Below are 22,510 nucleotides of genomic sequence, written 5' to 3' on the forward strand. Positions count from 1 at the left end.
TAGGAGCTCATGTGTTTGTGCACGTGTACATGTAAGCACACGATGTGTGTTCACTGTTTGCGTGTGTGATTATGTGTGTACGAGTGAGAGGGTGAAAGGAAAACCACTGTCGCTCGTCACTGTTTGAGTCTCATAGAGTCTCCGTTCAGCAGCTCAGTCAAATCATGAGCATCGTATTCTCATTCATCTCTATCTTTATTCTATATGTGATCTACATTTACCCACAGACATTCCACACACAAGCACACAAGGAGTTATACGTTTTAAGATAGCACAATACACCAAGGGCCCACAGTAATTTCCTTGAGAAGTATAGATTCATGATGTTATCTTTTTTTGTGAGGTTGTGACTCCGAGCACTTATTTATGTGTATTTGTGCGGCTCTGTTGTGACACCTTACCAACGACAGCATCAGCTGAAGGCAAAAAGCCTCCCCGTTTAGTGCCACCTTTCACTGAAGACAGCGACATGTCACTATTCTGTGTATTTATTTACCACTAAGCTATTTGCAGCGCTACCATTTTGGGGGGAAAAAACACATACACACCCAAATAGCTCCGCTGAATTTATCTGCACCCACACATTGGGATGCTTTTGGTAGAAATCCATTTGCAAAATGGGGAAAACAGCCGGATATGGAGCACCCACAATAAGAGTGCTCACAATGAGAGCGGCATCTATTTGGACTTGGATAAAGCAGGAGTGACAGCAGGAGGATTCAGGCACTTCCTACAAACATGATAAGAATCAAAGTATCTGACACGTCGCCCCACTGTTTTGCATGTGCTTAAAACATTCAACCTGTTCAATAGTAAATATTCCAAACCAGTTTTCAGTTTTAATTTTATTTTCCAGTGTTCTATCCTGTCCAGTGATTATGCAATCCTCCACACGCAACTTGTGATCTGTGCACTCTGTATAAGCAGATGCATGTGCTATATAGTGCATACCACATATAGGTGCTCCACACTAGCTGGCCAATTCTAATAGCAGTATATTATGTGAGTACACTCTTCAAGTAGAAATGGGCTGAGCTGGTTCTTAAAATGCCATCCATTACAGCGATGTCCACTATTAAAAAGGTCACCGGACAATAAGTGAAATGGGAATGCAGTGTTCCAAAACCAATGACCTGCAAAGAAAATGCCAAGCACATTTAACAGATCTCATACACGGGCTGCCCTTCAATCCCTGTTTGAATTGGTTTATCAGAATACAAGGCCTACAGGATGGAAAAGCTGCTTGGAGCTGGACGGTCGTTGGTACAAATCCAGGAGCAGCGCGGTGTGTTAATGTGTCCTCTGCCTGGCCGTGATGCGTTTGTCTCCACATCAAAAGGTGCAATTACATTTGTATCCGCCCATAGAAGAACATGTGTAGTTATGAATTAGGCCTAAAAGTCCTTGGTTTTGGAGTCAGCTATATGTAATAATTGACTACGTTAACCTCTCAGTGCCAAACTACAAAGCTGAACTCTTACCCTGTGAGAAAATGCTTTGCGCTAAATTTGTATATGTAAAGAATATATTCACATTTTGAAATACTTGCTTAATCTAACTATAATGTCTAATCTGGAGCAAAATCCCTCCCTGGACTCAATTTGCTTATTGTAAGTAGAAATGAAATTTGAGTGAGAACTCAATATTAACATGGGGAATTGCTGCACTTAGGCCAGATATATAATGGCCGAAGGGACTAATAAGAGAACATTTTCTCATTTCCTTTCAGGAAAACAAAAATAATTACAAAACAATACACGCCATAATCCTTCCGTAGTTAAACCAACCACAGGCACTGGTTTTATTAAGATTGCCTGGATGTTCCTTCCCCCATAGTCACTCGTTTTAAGGAGAGACTGTGTGTGACAATTAAGAATGATATTTATATTCCTCTTGAGCCAGTAAAAGCGTTGTTTACCCTTTCTGAAGTGCCCGCTAGAGTTGAGCAGAGTATACCTTGATTTTGATCTATAATGTGTTAACAAAGAAAACAACTAATTCCCTCTCTACAAATCAAATCAAATCAATTCAAATAAACATAAAAATGTGAAAGTCAAATTAAATTCTGTTTGTACCTTAATGTTCTTAGACTGAAATTGTATTTCGTTGGGGTTAAAGTTTTGAGCTGGTCTGAGTCAAGTCAATACCACAAAACACACACACACACACACACACACACACACACACACACACACACACACATACACACACAATGATGCTGATGAAGACACTTACGTTCTCCACTGTCGAGTATCCCTGATTCCTGGAGGGAGCGAATGCAGGAATCCACCAACTCCAAACCAGTGGTCAACTCGTCCTCGATATCCTTTTGTCCATCGGCTGCTAAGGGGAAAAGAGGATGAGGATGTAAGCGGATGATGAATGATAAAAACAGGCACAGAGTGTATGCTTTTGGTCTGGAAATTATGCAAATGAACACTGGCTATAAAATCCAACAGTTTTGGTCTGGCACCACTTTGACATTCTGATATGTATTTGAGATTGTGATTATGTCTCTGTGTGAATGTGTGTGCGTCTGTGTGTCTGTGTGCGTGTGTGTGTTGCAAATCATCTTTTAATCTTTCAGGTATGTTGACAGGTGCTGCTGCCCATATATTACTGGGCCACTGGTGTAAATTCAAAATGTTCCTTGACACACAATCGTCCTAGTCTGTCAATCTGACACGAGGCGGACCAGGCCTTGTTGGTGACGGGGCAATAAATCTAACCCTGAACTCAAGATGTGTGGCAAACATAAAACCCCAGATATTCTTTGAGTGCTTGTATGTGTGACCAGTCTAGAATTTAAGTTAGACAACAGCAGTGAGAAGGTTTGGAGTCAGATCTTTTAACGTGTGCGCAGTATGAGCATGTGTGTGTACAAACATTCATAGGTAGGGTTAGGGTTAGGTTTAGGGTTCGGTCAATTTACCTTGAGCGTTCCAGCGAAACTGCTCATCTGTTGAACTGCAAAAGAAGGATGTAGTTAATAACAAGATTAAAAAAAAGAGCAACAATAATAGCATACAAGAAAGTTGCAGCATACCAGCAGTATTTTGAAATCTGTTTTAAAAAAAGGCAGATTACAATATATGAGGGACAGTAAAATATATTTAAAAAGAAGACAAACCTGTTGAATCTCATTTGCATTGAATGTACTGACATTCCAAAATGAGACATTCACAATGTTGAATGTCAATATTTTTATATTTGTAAAATATGTAAATCATACACTGCCAACATAAACAACTAATATGCTGAAAGGAACTGCCGATGGCCTACATTTATTTTATATTCGACAGAGTAATAAATAAATAAAGACTCACTTCTAAATGTCATTTTGTTTGTTAGACAGCAACAGTTCAATTATTTATAACTTCTTTTACAAATCTAACATTTCACAAAATTAGGTCCTGCGAATTAAGGTTACAGGCCTTTTATAAATGGATAGTGTTGTATACACTATACACAACTACACAAAGACACACACACACACACACACACACACATTCACGCACATGGACACACATGGCAAACGAGACTTTGTTCACACTCTCTTCATGGCTGTCAATTGATCGGTGATTGATGGGGGGTTGAACGGGGAGAACACGACAAAGAGGAAGTAGAAGGAGACAGACGGGCAGAAAGGTAAAGTTAGCGATGAGTATTGAGCCGCCTGCAGTGTGATCAATGCAGACACGGACAGACTAACTGATACATATAGACTCTTTCATCTGACTTCATCCACACCATTAGACAGGCTGTCTGGACTAGTTGGCTTGTGTCTGCGTTTGTCCCATTTAGACTGCTTGGTATTCCATATGCCCGACCTTCTAATTGCAGGTCTCTGTGCGTGTGTACCTTGGGTGTTATTGTTCAATTTGTGTCTAAAGTGCTTGTGCGCCTTCATGTGTGTACAAGCTTATTGAGGTATATGAGAACGAGTGAATACATTAGCATGTGTTTATCTGTCTATTTGTCTTGTTCGCAGAGATGGCAGTGGTCTTTCGGAGATGGGCATGTTCTAAACAAGTTTCATATTGATTTTAAAGCAGGCTGTGGTTCATCTCTGCCATGGAGACAGGCAAGGGGGGAGGTTATAAAGGCAAAGAGAATCACATCTATGTGGTACTAACTTTGTTACTTGAATGTAGCCGAAATATAAGTTTTGTTCGATGATTTTTCATATTCAGTCAGCCTGTTACACAGTTTGGCCGGCTACTGCCCTTGCGGAACCTCGGGACCTGTGCCGTTGACAGGACAGCTGGTTCCAAAGCGTGACGACCACAGCAGAGGTCAGAGTTGGTGAGGACTGAACGGATGGACGCTTCAGCGGCGCTTAAGAGCCACTGAGTCCCAAAGTGGCTCCATATGGGGTTTTAGATATAAACAAAAGAGAGAAGCTTTATGCTTTCTATTGAAATAGGAATCAATATTAACTATGAGCCTACAGTTAATAGCCGTGTGTGTCTTGCATTTTCATCTTGCCCTCAGGATGCAGCTTGTCCTGTGAAAGTAATTATCACGTTACTGCTCATCACTGTGATGTACTTGTGTAGCGCTAAAGAAGGGACGGGCAGGAATGCAGGAAAAGTCTGATCAGTTACAAATGACCAAAGTAGAAATTGAATCACCTAATTATCAAATTACAGCAACATGGGAGAAAAAGTTCAACGGGTAAATCCACTTGAATTAAGCAATAGGCTAGTATTTTTCTACTTTATTAGGATACAGTAACGGTTTCAATGCTTTTTACATTTACTACCGTTTAATCTTTTTACCTGCCCACCCACTTACTCTAAATTGTATCTTTTGATTAGCGCTCTGCACGTTTCCTTTTATTTCAGTGATTTTCGTAACCAAAAGCATGCAATCAAAATGAGTCATTGTAGAATCTGCGTAATAAAGCCAACAGCTCAATGGACCCTTTTCCTCATTTGACTACATTCAGAGGAACACTGTTTGATCAATTACTCTCCAGCTGAGACTGACTTTGACTGATGTAAGAAAGGATCAATTGCAAGCAAAAATGAAAACTTTAGGAGATTACAGTTTACTAGGCTAATGTAAAACTGTCATTGTTAGGGCAGCAACAGTCTGAAGGATTAACACGGGGTTGTGACCAAAAGGTCATTGGTTCAAACGCCTGGACCAGCAGAGAAAATTAAAATAAGGCAATTAATCCCCAGTTGCTTCTCTGTGGTGAATATTATAAAAGTGTGGTTGCACTGTGTAGCTTCCCTTTGTGAATTAATTTGACTGTCTGAATATGAATTAGGATTATGCTCAACAATTCTTTGCTCGACAGAAAATTGTCAAAATAAATACTCACAAGGCTGAGCTTTTCTGCTGTGGGATAGCAAGTTCTCTGCCACGGGCCATACACAGTTTCTCTATTATAGATTAAACTCTGCCTGTTTGTATTTAACTATGCTTCTGATTCTTGTTACATGAAAAGGAATGTGTTAAAAGCAAAAAAAGAAAACACCTTCATCTTTCAGCTGCCATTAGTGTCATTTGCTGGTTTTAGCAAACTGGTTTTACAGAACTGATTCTGGGACAGTATTAAACGTTTTATACTAAACTGCAGGAACTGGAGTAATGGCTTTTAAAGAGAGAGAGAGAGAGAGAGAGAGAGAGAGAGAGAGAGAGAGAGAGAGAGAGAGAGAGAGCGAGAGAGAGAGAGAGAGAGAGTGCTGAAGAGCTTAGGTAACACTGGCATCACATACACAAACAAAACGACAAAGACAACAGTGAAGGAGAATGATAACAAGGTGGTGGAGGAACTGTTCCTTCATGTGCCTGCTGGAAATACAACGGGATGAGAGAAGCAAACATTGTGTCACTTTGTTAAAGTGTACTTGATTAGGGAGAGAAAGCGAGGCGAGAGAGAGAAAGAAGACTTTGCATGAGAGAGCTGACAGACAGGAGAACGAGACCTAATAAGCACAGCATTATTCCACAACGCTGCACACTCTCGCCTGCGATGCCACAACACCGGCGAGGCAGGGCCTCTCTTTTAACAGTGATCCTGTATTAAAGGGACATTTCGAAGTCACTACTCCCCTCTCAACTGCCAAATCAACAGACAGCGTCCTCTGCCGTTTCGCGGGAAATCCACATGTACACGTACCCACACTATCTATTTAGCATTCACAAACATATAGACTGGAAGATACATATGGTGTCCGATAGTCCCAACTTGTGCATCGGTGTGTGTGTGTGTGTGTGTGTGTGTGTGTGTGTGTGTGTGTGTGTGTGTGTGTGTGTGTGTTTATCTCTCATGAGAATGTGGAGTATAACTGCTCAAAGTATTCTGCTATCAAAAATAAGACATAAACACAAACAAACAAACAAACTCTCTGGTGGTATGGTAGCCTTGTGGTAACAGAAATACTTTTATTTACCAATTAGAGATCAGCTACAGCACAGTAATGTGTGTGTGAGTGTGTGTGTGAGTGAGTGTGTGTGTGTGTAAATACATGCACTTAATACGGCTGTGTTATGTTTACTCTTGTACTAAAGAGATTTTGCCAAAAAAAAGTGAACAAAACTGACAGTTGAGTTTTGAATTGTAAGTACACCAATAAAAAACAGGTAAACATGTTGTTCATGTGTCTAAAGTTAAAGTATGTAGCCATCCAGAGAGGAATCATAGCAGCAACATCCTTCATGACTCATTAGTCCTAAGCTTAGAGAGCATTACTCTGAAAGGGTTTCACACTGCCACACACGGTTCTGCTCAAATCCTCCAGCAGCCTCACCCAGATAGATGCACTTAAGAACACTTGCCCGTCCTGATAAGGCCGTCAGTGTGGCTGTGTATGTACGCTACACACTTCACATAACACTAGACTAATACACACAAGCACACATTCTACAGGTAAGGCACTCAGCTGACAATTCTGCACAGAGCAACTTTGACTGGCCTTTTGGTACATGCACATACACACACACACACTGACATATATGTACAGACATTGTAAATACATACACACCTAAACTGATACACATTGATAAAAAAAGCACCTATGCACACAATGTGTCAAACATTGAAGTGAGAGCGATTCACGTCGTTGATAATTGCTATCTTTTTGTGTTGTAGAGAGGAACAAATGGCAGGCTTGGCGTGCAGTCCTGGGCTATTTCATTATTGCCAGCGCTAAAGCAAGAACCTAATAGACCATGATGCCCCATCTGACATTTACCAATGCCTCAGCAAGAAGTTGCCCTAAATACATCCTGGCGCTCCCAAAACCTAATCCTTAAAGGCATGAATCCATATTTTGTCATCGTGTGGAACAAGGGATGTTAATTCATTTCAATTTCATGTGATTACCTAGCAAGTATAAGATAGGTAGTAGACAGCCTGTCTGATTTTATACAGCACAAAGTCCCTGCTCACGCCCTGCTGAGAGGGACAGAAAAGATTCACCTGAATGAGACAGACCTCTTCCAGTTTTCAGGATTTTCAACTCATTGGACACGACTCTCCAGCTGAGGAGCGGTAGCCCTCCTCACTGGATTACCCTGTTTTCTGACCTTTGCAAATTACCAGTTGTACGGGCAACTGCTGTTAATCATGGCTGAAATAAACCTGAATAATAAAAAAACATTGAAGCTAAACAAGGGTCATTACAAAGCAGTCTGGCCTATTTAATAGACCTTTTTCATTAGGCTATAAACCTAATAATTAGCTTCGAATGGGGCTCTTCCCCTTATATATATATATATATATATACATATATATATATACAGAGAGAGAGAGAGAGAGAGATGGGGGGAGGGGGGTGCAGCACCAATTAACTAGTGCACTTTCCAGCAATTGCATTTGATGAATCACAAATAAATTGCTAAAAAAACAAACAAAGCAAAATTATACCCGATGACCTCTGCCTACTTGTGGATTCATTGTTCAATTCAATGTTTGTTTAATAGATGGTGCGTTAGATTATAAAATGAAGTATTGGTTTCCGGAATGCCTAAATCAATCGTGCACATATGTATATTCTGCTTATATACTCAAGGACATTCAAAACATGTTGATGCAGAAATCTAGGAACTGCACACGGGTTGAACGATTATCAAACATATCAGCATTTCAACGATTTATGCGAAAATTTATTTTAATAATCATGTGTACCAGTATGCGCATTGGTCAGGGAAAATTACTAATGCACCTTGAATTAAAAAAACAACATGATACTCAATATATATACTATATATATGCAAACAACTTGACTGACAGATCATTTCAATGCTGACAAAATGTGGAAGAAGCCGCTGTACTACAGGGCACTAAATACTGTAGATGGTATTAATAAAAACAAGAAAGAAATCTATGAAATTATCCAGAGATTACCATAAACCTCAGTGATGGGTATGGTTCTTTACTCAATTAGAGATCTTTGTTCTTTCATCCAATTTAAACTTTGCTTAGCATGACACACTGAAATATTTCCAGTAGGGTTCACAAGCTGACTGTTCACAAGCAAACATTCACACGTCCACTGACCTATTGACCGCCTTGCTTACAAAGAGAATATCTTCAAATCTAGAGTGAAGGTTGGTCTGAAGACATACAACTGAATTACAGTATTGGACAATGCAGAACCAGAGAACCGATACGGTGTGAAACTTTTGGGAGCTTCCATGTGACATAGCCGACTCTTTCCAGGGAGGAAAAATGCAAGGTAATGTTCGGCAAAATTGTGCCGACTCACTTTAATGCTTGGAGGTGCCTCGGGATCCACTCAATCTATTTTGTAGATCTGTCTGTTGTACAGACACTTATCTACCCACTGGTGGTTGTCAAAAACAACAGTTTTGTACTTCATCATCGTCAGCATGGCAGTGTGACACTATAACTGTAATCTGTCAATCAAGGCAGAGAAGTGGGCTTTTATGGTGCGTACAGGATGTGTGTGTGTGCGTGTGTGGGTGTGTGTGTGTTTGAGAGAGAGATTTGAAATGGGCTTTGTGTTGGGAGTGGGCGAAATGACAATGAGACTGAACAGAATCAACACAAAACTACATCACACACACAAGACTAACACAGAAATATGTCAAGGCGTTATGGCTGAAAAGCAAAATGTGTGTTTGTTTATGTATGTCTACGTTGACTATATACAGCATGCGTCTCTCTGGATATGTGTGTGCATGTACATACCCATGTGTGAGCTCTCTGATACTCTATTCAGAGAGCAGTCTATTGTGCTAACAACAAGGCCGAGGACAAACTTTTGTGGATATGACAGCTGAGTGACGGTTCAACGGTCGGGCTGGAAGAGAATCGTCTCGTCAAAGTGTTCACTGAATTGACTTTTAAAACTTGACTACTGACAGCTGCAACAAAAACCCCATATTCCGAAAAAACAACAAAGACAAAACAATGCAACAATGGAAGTTCAATGGCGACATTTCAGCTCTCTGCAGCTTTCTCCTCTCCCAGCTCCTTTCAAGTCCTGTGCACTGTTATCCAGATGTTTAGCCTACAATCTGTAGCAGACTAGTGTGTGTTATAGAACTACAACCACAGTGGACCAACTCCGTTATCATCCAGCTTTATTCTCATGCAAACACACACAGAACATGTGTTTGTTCTGTAGTTAGAAAATAAAAAAACACAATGCATGTCTCTACTACTTATCTAGTGTCTAGTATTTTATAGAACAGAAAATGAATAAACTCTTTTATGTTCAAGGTTTACAGAGCATGCCAAAGATTGATTGTTTGCTTTTGAAAGATTGCCAAGAAGATAATGAAGGCCCTGATCCGTCAAACAAAGACTGGACGTCCATTGAAACTCCTGGAGAAGGACTTCGGCGAGCATCCTCAACAGAGGACTTCTCTGTTTCTTTCACAAAGGGATACTTTTTCATGAATGTTCAAACAATTCAAACAATTTGCAGCAACTGAAACATTTTAAAAAGCCCCTTGTTAGATGGAGTACACACAATGCACGTGCTTACTCTGCAATATCAGACTGCGCAGGGCCACGTATGCATGTTTCTCAAGTGTGTACGAGTGTGTCTGCATGCATGCAGTCTGAAACGCACATTCATACAGTTACTTGTGTGTGTGTGTGTGTGTACACATGCACAAAATGTGGGTTTCCACACTGAGCAGCACCTGCTGGTTGCACTATTTCAACTCAGGAACATCTGCTGTGTGTGTCTAAATCACCAAGCTATTATAGTTATTATGATAGGTGGGATATCGCAGTTTTGCACCGGCACAGATAATGACAGAACACCTCCATGCATAATTCACCAGGGACTGGAGGCCTGACACTGGGTGTGCCCTGTATTATTGTACTCCACGCAGACAGGGACTGTCTAATATTTATACTCGTGTAAAATGGCTCACTGCAGCAAGAACTGTTATGACATGGTATTGAACTGGAGATTAAAAGCTCTACTGCACACATTATGAAATGTTAGAAAAAAAAGTTTCGCTTTTGGCAGATTATTGAACAGTATAATAAAAGTTGTAATGTCTACTCATTGAGCTATACAGAAAGTTTATTTCGACATATTAGTCCTATTCGTGATGGCATATGCTTGAACCTCATGATTAAAGTAGAGTATTCTAACCTTTGCTTCACCTTTGATACAATGAGTACACTATTACGTAAGAGCTGCTTTGTGGTGTTTGTTGGTTTGTACATTCTACTTTTTTTTTAATAAGCAGCGCACCGTTTGCTTTTTAAATCAAGCAGAGACCCAGGAGCCCTATAAGGGGAAATGTATTACATGCATGTGCACAGCAGGCAGTTTAGTAGTGAGTTAATCAAGACACATACTGTACAGTACCGTAGTAAGTAAAGCAATCAATTACAAAGCTGCAGGCTGATACATTGAGCATCCATATACCAGGAATAGATGGGCTGGCCTCTCATACCTTGCCTTGTTCAACAGGTTTTGCATTTTCTATTTGCATTACATGGTATGCATTGTTTCAACAGTTACAAAGTGGTTTAAAGCAAAAATAACAATTCAACAAATCCATCGACAGTATTAAATGAAAGCCATGCTCTGCCTCCTTGACTGAACCACAATCACGTGTGACAAAGTAGCCGTGATATTAGCATAACAGTCGCAATTTACATATGAATAATAATACCACAGGCTGCTAAGTACACCAGCAAATTAAAGTCGAAAGGACAAATGACGTATCAGCACGCTGCTGGCCCGCAAAAACTCAACTCAGATAACAGTAGCTCCCCGACAACAAATCAACAGTGGCTCTCCAGCACAGTGGCTGTAAGTATTTTATAAGAACTGTATTTCTACAAAAAAATGCATTTTCAAATGTTTACAGCTGGAGACGAGCAGGAGAAAGAGCATCTACTAAAATGATATGTGATGTCAACCCCAATGAGCATACTCACACACCACTGTATTACAGGTAGAAGCAATTATTAGACAAACAGCATGGGATAAACACAGATTACAGAGGCCCAAGATGAAAACACAGCAATCATAATTTGTCAATTGTGTTGCTGGCTCACAGTGAGAGACAGTTTGGCCTCACCCAGTGGGAGTCACTGGTGATTGATTCTACATGTAGCAATGTCACTGGCTCGAACTGAGATCTGAACAGTGTGCATTCAATCATCTGAACATTTGGAAGACTTGTTGTTTACAAAGCGGAATGTGCGCTCGGATCATATATTCCAATGTTTCCCTGTGAATCTTCTGTTGTATTGTGACCCAACATTTCATGCTGTCAAAAGAAATGATATATCATTTTCATGAAGCGATGGAACGCCTTCGTAACTTTTTCAGCTTCTTTTAGCGATTTCACACTTTTTCTCCTCCTATTTACATCCACCCGAATCTGTTGCTTTCAGCTGGGTGGAAGGAGGTACGTGCTCTGTATGCGTGTACATGTGATTACCCGAGTCATATTTCATTTAAACAACAAGCAAAATCACCCCACCGTCTGTATCTTGTGACCTAAATAAATTGTAATCTCCTGCAGCCCGTCAGGGACTGTGAAACTCAAACGCATATGTCAATATGACACAGTAACACACAGACTCACACTCAAGGGCAGTAGTGTGATGTCATGGGTGGATAGGACATCACAGAGCTTTGGGCACTGAAGCAGTTGACGGTCTAAATCACTCATTCCCTGGAGGATAATCTAACCAATGATTTAGTGGGAGTCACCGAGTCACTCTCAGCAGCTTCCACTCCAGTGGAGGGATATATTAGTGTGTGTGTGTGTGTGTGTGTGTGTGTGTACAGTATTCGTGTGAGCATGCAAGGAGGGGAGAGGTTATTCCCATTACACTCGCTCTCTCTTTGAGGCCCCCATGAGACCAATTACCAATACTCTGTGGCTTCACACACACACACACACGCACACTTGTAATCTTACACCACATAGGAACTGTCGCTGCTTGACTGTGTGATCACATAATGGCTCAACATGAGCTTCATACTTTGAATATATTCAGAATTCAGGAGAAACCACTTGAAGGGCGGCATAGTTTTTATTAAAAAACACACACAAGCACACGCGGAGAAAATGACGTGACTTAACTCACATTAAGCGCAATATTCAACGTGTCAGATCAGAGGAAACGGGGGCAAATGTTAGCTGAGAAAACGGTGGATGACACTAATGCTGTGTAAACTTGTAATAGGTCAGCGCGATGAACACACAAATCTACAAGAAGCTTCTTTATTTTTGCCTCTTGCCCAGTTTATTACATCGGAACAGACACTAATCTTGTTACAGAGCACAGGGAGCTTTGTGTCTAAGCTTGATCTGCGAGTTTACTCTGGTCACTTAGCACAACTCCGCACGCCAATGTTGTTGCAAGAATCCAACTTCGGGATGATTTATTCTGTCAATATGGCATTTGTTGGATTTTAAAGAGGCTGTAAGTGGACACATTGTACTCCTCACAATAGCAAGCTCCTGGGATGCATTTCATCTTTTTTTTTTCACATTTCCCATTCAACCCATTCCCACAGAGTCAAACAAGTTGTGTCTAAAAACAATACGGTGGTCATGTACTGTATACTAATTTGTTGCTGGACCTATCACTCATCTGTTTCACAGTCCTCTACTACTGTAATTAATGATATAGACAGCTAATGTTCCACAGCAGGGTATGGCCTCCTTAAAATGAATCATTTTCATATCCTATTACACAAATAACATGGTGTAGGTGAGCGTGTAGGCGTGTACAACAATTAGGCTGTTCACCAAGCCTACATGAATTATACATACGGTATGTAGGAAGGTATGCGTGTGGATGCTTCATGGATTGATGGGAATGATGTGACAGTGGGGACCCTGGAGCTGAGGTTTTAATTAACTGGTAGGAGAGGAGCTGGCTGGTCTGGCTATCACAATATATCACTATGTCTGGTCCGCAAGAACACACGCACACGCGCGCGCACACACACACACACACACACTCAAAGGCCATCTGGCTAACAGGGTGCAGCTAACTTGTGTGTGATTCTCATGTCTCTTTTTTTCCTGCAAGCATTTTAAAGTTGTTGATTCTTAGCATTGTGCAGGCTGTTTTTAATGGGTGCCAAATGTGTAAAAGTCAACATTTGCTAACATCTTGAAAAAACAGAGGCACAAAAAAGATGTTAAGATTCAGTGATATGAAGTTTGTATGGGAAAATATGTCAGTGTCTAGGTTATTTCTTGGCTGTTTCCAATTCTTTAATTTCCATTTTCTCAGATCTTATCCGCAAACACAGACAGAAAAACACAGAAAGCATGTCCTTCCATTGATTTTACTCTCATTCCTTAACAAGAAATCCAATCAATTTTTTAAAATCATGTCCATTAAATGTGAGAGCAGAGAGAAATATTTTCTTTATGCATGACAAAATTGAAGCAGCTACCACGCCTCCAGCTTGCCCTTCAGTTATTGACTCCAGCAAATCCGTGATTTTACTGTTTTGATTTGTGATGTTTCATTTAAGGCAACCATTTATTTGTAGTCTACAGCTCACTTTCTGAGTGACCACACTCATGGATAAAAGTGTCTCATCTGAAATGACACCTGCACACTGTTTGTGTCCGTCTGTATTTTGAATACATTGTAAGTTTTATTATTCATAACTTTTTTTTGGGAAATTGCTAGAAGAATGGGATGAAAATAATAAGAGAGACCGTGTTAATGTCAGTGGTACCTGGGGTTAATAAGTGTGAATTGTATTGTTATTCAGTGTCATCTCCATGCTCTGTGTTACTATTTCAAGATTTGCTCTATTTGATGCAATACACTGTGTATTTATTTTTCCGAGCTTTGTTTTTAACAAGACATATTACTGTAACGAGTTCTCGTGAAGAAGATCCCTTTTAAGTGACCAAGAACCCGTCATTTTCATCTCCGTTCATTATGACACTTTGGCCATCCACTTTAAAAACCTTAGGGCATTCCTGCAATATGAAGCAGAGAAAGAAAAAAGGAAAAACAAAGTTTGACATTTTCACTGCACCTATAAAACTGACCATCAATTTACACTACAGCCACTTTCTTTGCTCTCTGTTTTATCTTGATTCATCTCATCGAGAGAGGACAGCACAGAAACGGCCTTTTGTTGTGTGGAAAATAGCCGGGAGAGGTACCTGAGGGCTGGAACCTCAGAGCAGATGCCGACATCAGTATGTTGAAGATAACAAAAAATAAGATAATAAAAATAAAAAAATAAAACATACAATAAAACCAGAATAAGCCAATTCAGACAAACGTATGTTTTATAACACGATTGCTTGGGTTGGTTACGCTGGAATAATGACAGTTGTCTTGTGAGTGATTATGAAAACACTTTTCCAGTGTGACGTGTGTTAATGCTTCATGCAGGTTCCAGTTTATGAAGCCATTTATCATGAGTAAGTCTCACAGCACTGGAGATAAAAACACAAAAAAGGAGACAGGACAAGGAAGAAAATATATATAAAAATAGCACATGGCTAAACAAATGTCCACTGTTATTACAAATCAATATCTACACTAAAAAGCTTTAAATACATTAAGGGTTAATATGGGAACAATGTACATTCACAAGGGATTTCACACTTACCCTACTCTTTGCATCGCTCATATACAAGTTGAAATACAAACAATCTCCACAGGAATTCATCTGGATTATGTACATGTTAAATCATCGAGGTGACTCTCACCACCCAGGATACTGACTGACTCATTGGGTTACAATGCAAACAAAAATCGATTTGGGAGCATCCGGAGCAGGTGATAAAAGTCACAATGAAAAGTGGAATCACAGCATCCGATTATGGCTCTTGGGACTCTGCCTCCACATCCAACCCCTGGCCCAAAGGAAATAAACTTGCAAGCTGTACTGTGTTAATCTAAATCCTCTATGAAGTCTTTGTGGGAATATGATACTTTGTGCAGCACAGCGCAGTGCAGTGCATGCACTACTTTCTGTTTCAATGATTGAATCCAATCAATCACTGGTCTTTCTGTTTGCCTTCAAACTGCTGAAGGCTTTTGTATTCACATAGTCACCAGAAGTAAGAATGCACAGTAAAGGTTTGGAAACTGAAGAGACAGTTTGTCTTTCTTTGTCGATTTTTGTCCTCTTCAAAGTGTTGGTAATGACAAAGTGTTGGTGTGGCTCACAAAGTTTAAGTGAGGAACTTAGGCTTGTGAAAAGAAGAGGCCAGGCACAGATGTGTGCAAGCAGATAAGACACCAAAACAACCGGTCCCTGGCGCACACGCACACAAACACACACAACCTATCAACCACATAGTCTTCACTATAAAACCGTCTTCTCAAACTGCTCCAGGCATTGATTCCTTTAGCCTCAGGGTATGATGCCTTGAGAGGACAAACTCCCTTGCATTCGCTCTCTCTTACTTGCCCTCTTAGTCTCTCTGTCTGTCTCTCTCTCCTACACACACACACACACACACACAGAGCTTCCTGAGGCCCTCTAGCACCCACTCGTTTGAGGACATCAGTAAGAGGACAAGAACTTGAAAGCAGCCATGTTTAAAAGCCCCACATGTTAATTTCTATGCGCACATTCTCTTCATTACTGCCTCTGCTTCCAGCTTGTCCTTTAACCCGAAATATTCTTTGAGCGATATCTCCGCTTGCTGACATCAACTCTTCATCTCTTACCTCAATCGCTCACCTATCCTCTTCTTTATTCTCACCCATTCTTCTTTATTCTCTTCAATCTTCTTCCCTCATATCTGCTATTATCTCCTTTCTTTCTCTCGCCTTCCTCTCTCTGTCTCTCCGAGTCTCTAGACATTACCATCGACAACATCACCTGATCTAAAGATATCCAGCGGATGTAAACGAGACGGCTGGTTGAGCCTACTTGAACAAAAAGCTGCATTTATCTTTGTCAGTGGAGTATCAAACCTCTCATGTCCTGTTCCCTTCATTCCCTTTAGCCAACACATGTGGTCCAGGTGTCCTTTTTCTATGTTGGTTTTATACTGCACAGCGAAGTCATGTATAATTAATGAAAATATATCAAATCCCAAGATCTCTCTTGCCCACAAAATATCCATAAAGGGTAGAAATAGGTACATAAAAATATACTGCATTGGAATGCTTAAACTTTCAGATGAGGTTATACTTTGTCAATCCCAGTAGAGGCATACTGTTGAGTATATCACCACACATTCATTGCATTGTCATTTTTTTGTAATGCATCTCCATGTTTTTTTTATCATAACTGTTATGAATTACAGTTTGTGTTTTTTGAAACCGGCTTTCTTAAACCCTGTTAAATGGAAACCTTTTGTCACACTGTCACCACACACACACTCAAACACAGAAAAAAACATGCCTACAAGACGGCAGACGGAGAGGTGGGCAGGCAGGGCGTCTCACATGCGTGATCCTGCGCACACACACACACACAAGCATTGCATATTAAAAAGCCACCGTAATAACCTGTCAAGCTTTCTGAGAGTGTGGCCAACAAAACATCTCGGGCACCTCTGTATGGATGAATGCGCACACGCCTTTTTCTCAGCTATTCTCGTTGAATTGACAGCAAAGCAGAGACCATAATCCCACATAAATGCATGCTAATAACTGCCTACACGGATACACACACACACACACACACACATACTCACTCAGAATAATTATAAGCTTCAAAAGGAGTGCTAAACCAAATTATGCACACACACTGAAAGTTTTACGTGATGAGTTCAGGGTAACTTCACCGCAAAGTGGAGCCCCTTCGGCACCGATCAGGCAAAAACACATCAGCATTGGTGATGAGGAGTAGCAACGAAAAAACACATTGTTTCTTGGACTAACAAGGCACCGATGAACACATTAACAAATCAAATCAGGAACATATGTATCACCTTGTTTTGACCTATAATTTACGGCGCTCCCCTGGGACAAATCATTGTGATTTAGAAAATGCCAAATGCAGCAGCAAGATGCATCATATTCCTACATTTTGTCTGATGAATAACCGATGGATGAGTGACAAACCCACTACACACTGACACCATATTATCATGGGGTACTATTATGGCTATTCCAGTAAAAAAACAAAAAAAAATGTGTTCAAATAGCCATCAGGTGTCCTATTATATAAGCTCTGGGGAGACATTACCTTGCACAGCATTTGTTAATAAGCTCATTTCTCTTCTGTCTCTCTGTGCTTCTCGCCCGCTTTTCTCTGTTCCATCTCCACAACTTTTTGGAATCAGTGTCTTTCTTGCTCTTCCTTTTTTTTCCATATCTCTCTGCCTGTGTTTTGTCTCAGTGTTCCTCTCTCAGTTTCTTTCTGTCACACTCTCACTCTCTCTCTCTCTCTGCCTGCCTTTCTGGCATCATTTGGTTGGTTCTTATCTATTCTCACCACTATCTGGTGTTGGGGGAAGATAAGCATGCATTTGCATGTTTAATGAACCAAACACCCCCGATTCCCCTCAGCATGAGGACGCACACATACACACGGGTGCACAGATACACACATGCACATGCATGCACACGCTGCTGCTGTTGGCCCTCAAGGCCTCCGTCTCCTTGCCACTGACATGGAGTCCCCAGCTGCTGACTCCTACAGGAATAAACATGGTCTATCTATCCACCTTCACATCTACAGCTAGAATGACAGGGGGGGACATCATTTCATAGCAGAGAGGAAATGATATGACATATTGGAAAGAAACAACAAAACCATAACGACAGGGTATAAAGTAACAGGATGTCACGGGCAAACAGGGATACCCAGGGAAGCTCCGCTGAGGCCACAATGCCATTAGAATTAGACAATCTCACTTTTTCTCTGCGCAAAATTCAGAAATCAGTCAGGCATATTTTGAGAAAAAATACCCTCAGGATACCCTGAGTTCTACAATCACAAAGATTGTCAACAAATCTAAATATTGTTATTGTAATAGCAGCACCCCATTTGTTTTCACATTTTGGCAGATTGTCTCTCTACGCTAAACGTTTAGAAGAGGCAGGGCATCCACTGTTCTGGCTTCTGTTCAAGAGATCAGACTCTGACTGACTGGACAAACACGATTTAAGCTCTGAGTATACTTGGCATACATTTGCTGTACTTAGGTGTCCCTGAGCAACAATCAATCCCTAAATCCCTGCCCTTCAGTGTTGTTCTTTAGTGGACTCTGACCTTTGACTTCCTTGTTGAGGATGCTGAGATAAAGGGGCATTTTTTTCAATGGCAACATCAAATATCCGAATGCTATCAAATAAGGAAACGCAAAGCCAAAGGTAGGGTTTCTCCATATACAGTGAAATGCGTCTTGTGAAGAAAAAGAAATCCACCCACTAAAATGTGAAAAGTCAAGATGTAATTTAGGAGCAAACACAGATAGATAGAGGGAGAGGTGAAACAACACGGGGAGAGGCAGACAGAAAGATAGACAGTGGTGACGAGAGCGGTGTGAGAGATGTCGCCACCTGCCACCATTTTTCTCCTCTCCCCTTGGAAATGCATCATCAGTCATTAAGGGGGAGCATAACTCGCGGTATCATCATCACTCACACAGACACACACACACACACACATACACATACACAGGCCCAAAACACAAGGCGTATTTTAAGGTATAATGCAGCGGCCTATAATGTGAGTTATCTCTATGCAGCATTTTGCTGAGCTTATAAAACTGCCTGCAGCTAATGGTGTGATGGATCCCTCTATTATCACCCAACGCAGGAGACGAGAGTGGGGCATAGTGAGATAAAGGAATGTAATTGGATAGTATTTTAGCCGTGGCAAAAACAGGAGGGTGGTCAGGGACAGAAGGAGAGCACAGAGAGAACCTGTAAAAATAATACCTGCATGATGAAGTCTAAAAGCTGTTCGAATGTAATGGACTTTTCCAATATATTAAATCCAACATGACACTGAAATCACCTGTGTGTGTAACGTGTGTCTGTAAAAATAATTTGAAACCAATGTGATGCAAGAATGTAGTGAAAGAATGATTAGAATATACTGTGTTCATAGAGTAAAGCATGATAAAATGTTAAAAGACACTTTAATTCAAACCACACTTTAATTGAGTCATGCACAGAGGCCAACTTTGACAACAGAACAAACTTTGAATAGAAAATGCAAAAAAACCCCGAATGAAGCAATGCCAGCAACCAACGTTCTGTGGATGGCAATGTCATTTCTATGACATTTGATCCAGCAGTAATTGTTTGCCACAGGATCATTCATAATAACCTTTCATGGTCACATAGGTTGCTCTCTTTGGACCTGGCTAGATCACGATGGTAACTTATGCAGCACATCTAAGCTGCTCGGGCCAGAAGTATAGATTCCCTTGGTAGGGAGAGAGTATTTACAGAACAAACGAATCCGACAATATTCTCTATGAGCAACACAGTACAGTAGATTCTCAACTGAGGGAATACGTTATATATGCAAACTTGTTAAGCCATAACATTACGTTATTACAGTTAGAGACTACTGTGTGCTGGAAATCTCATTTTGATTTATATCAACATTTTAGATTTTACATGGCACAGCTATGACACAGGATTATGTTTTCATGCTTGGTGCCGATATGCTGCCAAGTCTGTTTTACACAGCTGGTATCGCAGCCAATAGAACAGCGATTAGAAAACTGTCAATACAAATCATTTCACTTTGATTTGGCCAAAGACTAAAGTGATTTGCAGTTGCATTAAGAGTGCATTGAGTGGTAAAATAAATATATTGACTTATGAATTTACATAAGTAGCATGCTTTTCTCCCAGCATTTCTCTCTGGCTTCATTAGCATCAACAGTGGTGCTTTTCGCTGTAGTAATTTGTTTATGTTCTTCATAGTTATCCACTGTGATGACCTGTTCCTCTTTTTGTGAGGTAGAAGACTCAAATGACATGCAAAATGCCCTCAATACCGCTCAGACTACGAATGGAGAATGCTTCCAATGCCAAAATAAGAGAGAACAAAAAAGGAGTTAGAGCAAGTTAGAAAGAAAAAAAAGCTTAGTTTAATGACAGACAAGCAGAGGACTTTTTCGAATTGTTTCTGGCACTCTCCGTGTGTCTGGGGTCTATTTGCAGCTGTGATCAACTCTTGGGTGCAGGGTGAGAGGAAATGTGCGGGCATGTGTGTGGGTATGTTCACACACGCGGCACAAAGACTGGCACTGGTCCCTGCTGGTGTGGAACTAAATGTCACAGCTTGATTAGAATAAATAGTCCTATACGGGCTCCGGGACTGGGCACCAACGCACAGCAGGGCAAGCATGTGTGTGTGGTGACTCATTGCTTTTGTTCTCTCTCTCTCTCTCTCTCTCTCTCTCTCTCTCTCATATAGAGACACTCAGGCCTTACCTTTCTCTGACCTACCCGAGGGGTCTTTGGGCAGATGTGAACGTCTGAACAGCACAAACAGAAAGCTGTTACTGCCTCAGGACATGAACTTTACACCCTCCCTCCCTTCCTCCCCCTCTCTCTTTCACTCACACTCACACACTTTTGTCTCAGAATCTGTATCTCTGTGTATCTGTTCAATATGTTAACTTGGCATTAAAGTTAGGTACACGCTAGTTCTGCAGCATATACAACATGACATGCAAACGGCTGAATAAAAACACACGCATACACACACCACCAATGTCCCTGTATCCAGCATTTGCTTTGTTCCAACAGGTGTGTGTATGAATACATGTGTCTGGTGCGGATGCCCTTGCTCATGCACATGCATGCAGGCATTTGGGGTTCACAATGGGGCCGCAGTCCGCCATAGCCTGCTGCATATATTCATTTCAGTGCGAGTGCAGAAATATGAACATTAGTTAACTTTTATGAAGTGATTTTGTTATCTTTCTTTCCCCCTGCATTGCAATTCTTCATTGCATAAACCATCAACAGCAGCATAAATATCAGTGACGCCTGAAGCAAGGATCTGTCTGTTTGCAAAATAGACGTAATCCACATGCTTCAACCCGTGAGCGTCATAAATACATGACAGCGGGATACATAAATGATTTGGCCAAAGGGAATGTCTGGTTAACAGAGCTAGCACAGAGTGATTATCTCTCTCACTCTCTCTCTCTCACACACACACACACACACTTATACACGTACTACATATAGTTGTTCCAATAGATTCTTTACTGCAAATAAGTGAATACACAGAGACAGTTCAGTCTGTTAGCACAGTGGTAATACAGTGAAGTCGAATTATATTTGTAAAACATGATGATGAAAACTAGAGAGGATAGTGAGATAGATATGTAGAGCAAGAGCAGGAACAACGTGAGAGACAAGGAGACAATGGGGACAAGCAAAGACACACACACACACACACACACACACACACAGATAGAGAGAGAGAGAGAGAGAGAGAGAGAGAGAGAGAGAGAGAGGGGATAATGAAAATGAAAAATAATAAATCAATGAACCTATTCTGTTAGTTGCCTCAGGGTAATGAAAGCTCTTTATTAGCCATCTATCCCTTTCTCTATCCCTTCCCTCCTATCTCTCTGTCTCTCTGTCCCTCACTCTTCCTGGGTTGCTTTCCCCGCCCCCAGGATTGATATACTCTCCATCTTTCCACTAAACGCTAACAATTCCATTAAGCACAACAAAACACTCATTTAGAGGTCACATTTGTTTCGCTCAACTTCACTTGTCATCTGCATACCAACTGAGGGGCTGCCTGCCTCGGCTTGGATTCCTATTATCTGACATGACCTTTCTGCTTTATAATAATTGGCGAATCATAATGGACTTGCTTCTCCCTTTTTCTTTAATGACATGGCTTTACAACAACTGCACTCTGTCTCTTTTTTCACTGTGCATTATTTGCTCTAAAGCATAACTAATCGCTGTAATATCTACAATTCGTCATCTTTCATATCACGCATAAATACTCCATGACAGTAGCCACAATGCATCAAGCCGGTAGTATATTTGCTAGCAGTCAGTGTAATATGACAACAACATAAATACATGTATCCATAATCTTGTAAGTGACATCATATATATTGCCTGGATAATCTACAGCATTGCCCC

General features: G+C 40.8%; 1 protein-coding gene across 1 annotated transcript in view; it reads right to left on the reverse strand.

Moving 5' to 3' along the window:
* The window catches only part of ctnnd2a (catenin (cadherin-associated protein), delta 2a), a gene marked incomplete at its 3' end in the record, with an annotated part of 228,686 nt that overhangs the window by 120,544 nt on the left and 85,632 nt on the right, over positions 1-22,510 (reverse strand). The window contains exons 6-7 of the mRNA XM_079181443.1: positions 2,933-2,967; positions 2,236-2,340 (exon numbers count right to left, since the gene is read on the reverse strand). Of these exons, the coding sequence (XP_079037569.1) occupies positions 2,236-2,340; positions 2,933-2,967 (140 nt within the window). The remainder of the gene's footprint in view (positions 1-2,235; positions 2,341-2,932; positions 2,968-22,510) is intronic.

The sequence above is a fragment of the Pholis gunnellus genome (genome assembly GCF_910591455.1).
Source record: "Pholis gunnellus genome assembly, chromosome: 20".
NCBI classification, from domain to species: domain Eukaryota; kingdom Metazoa; phylum Chordata; class Actinopteri; order Perciformes; family Pholidae; genus Pholis; species Pholis gunnellus.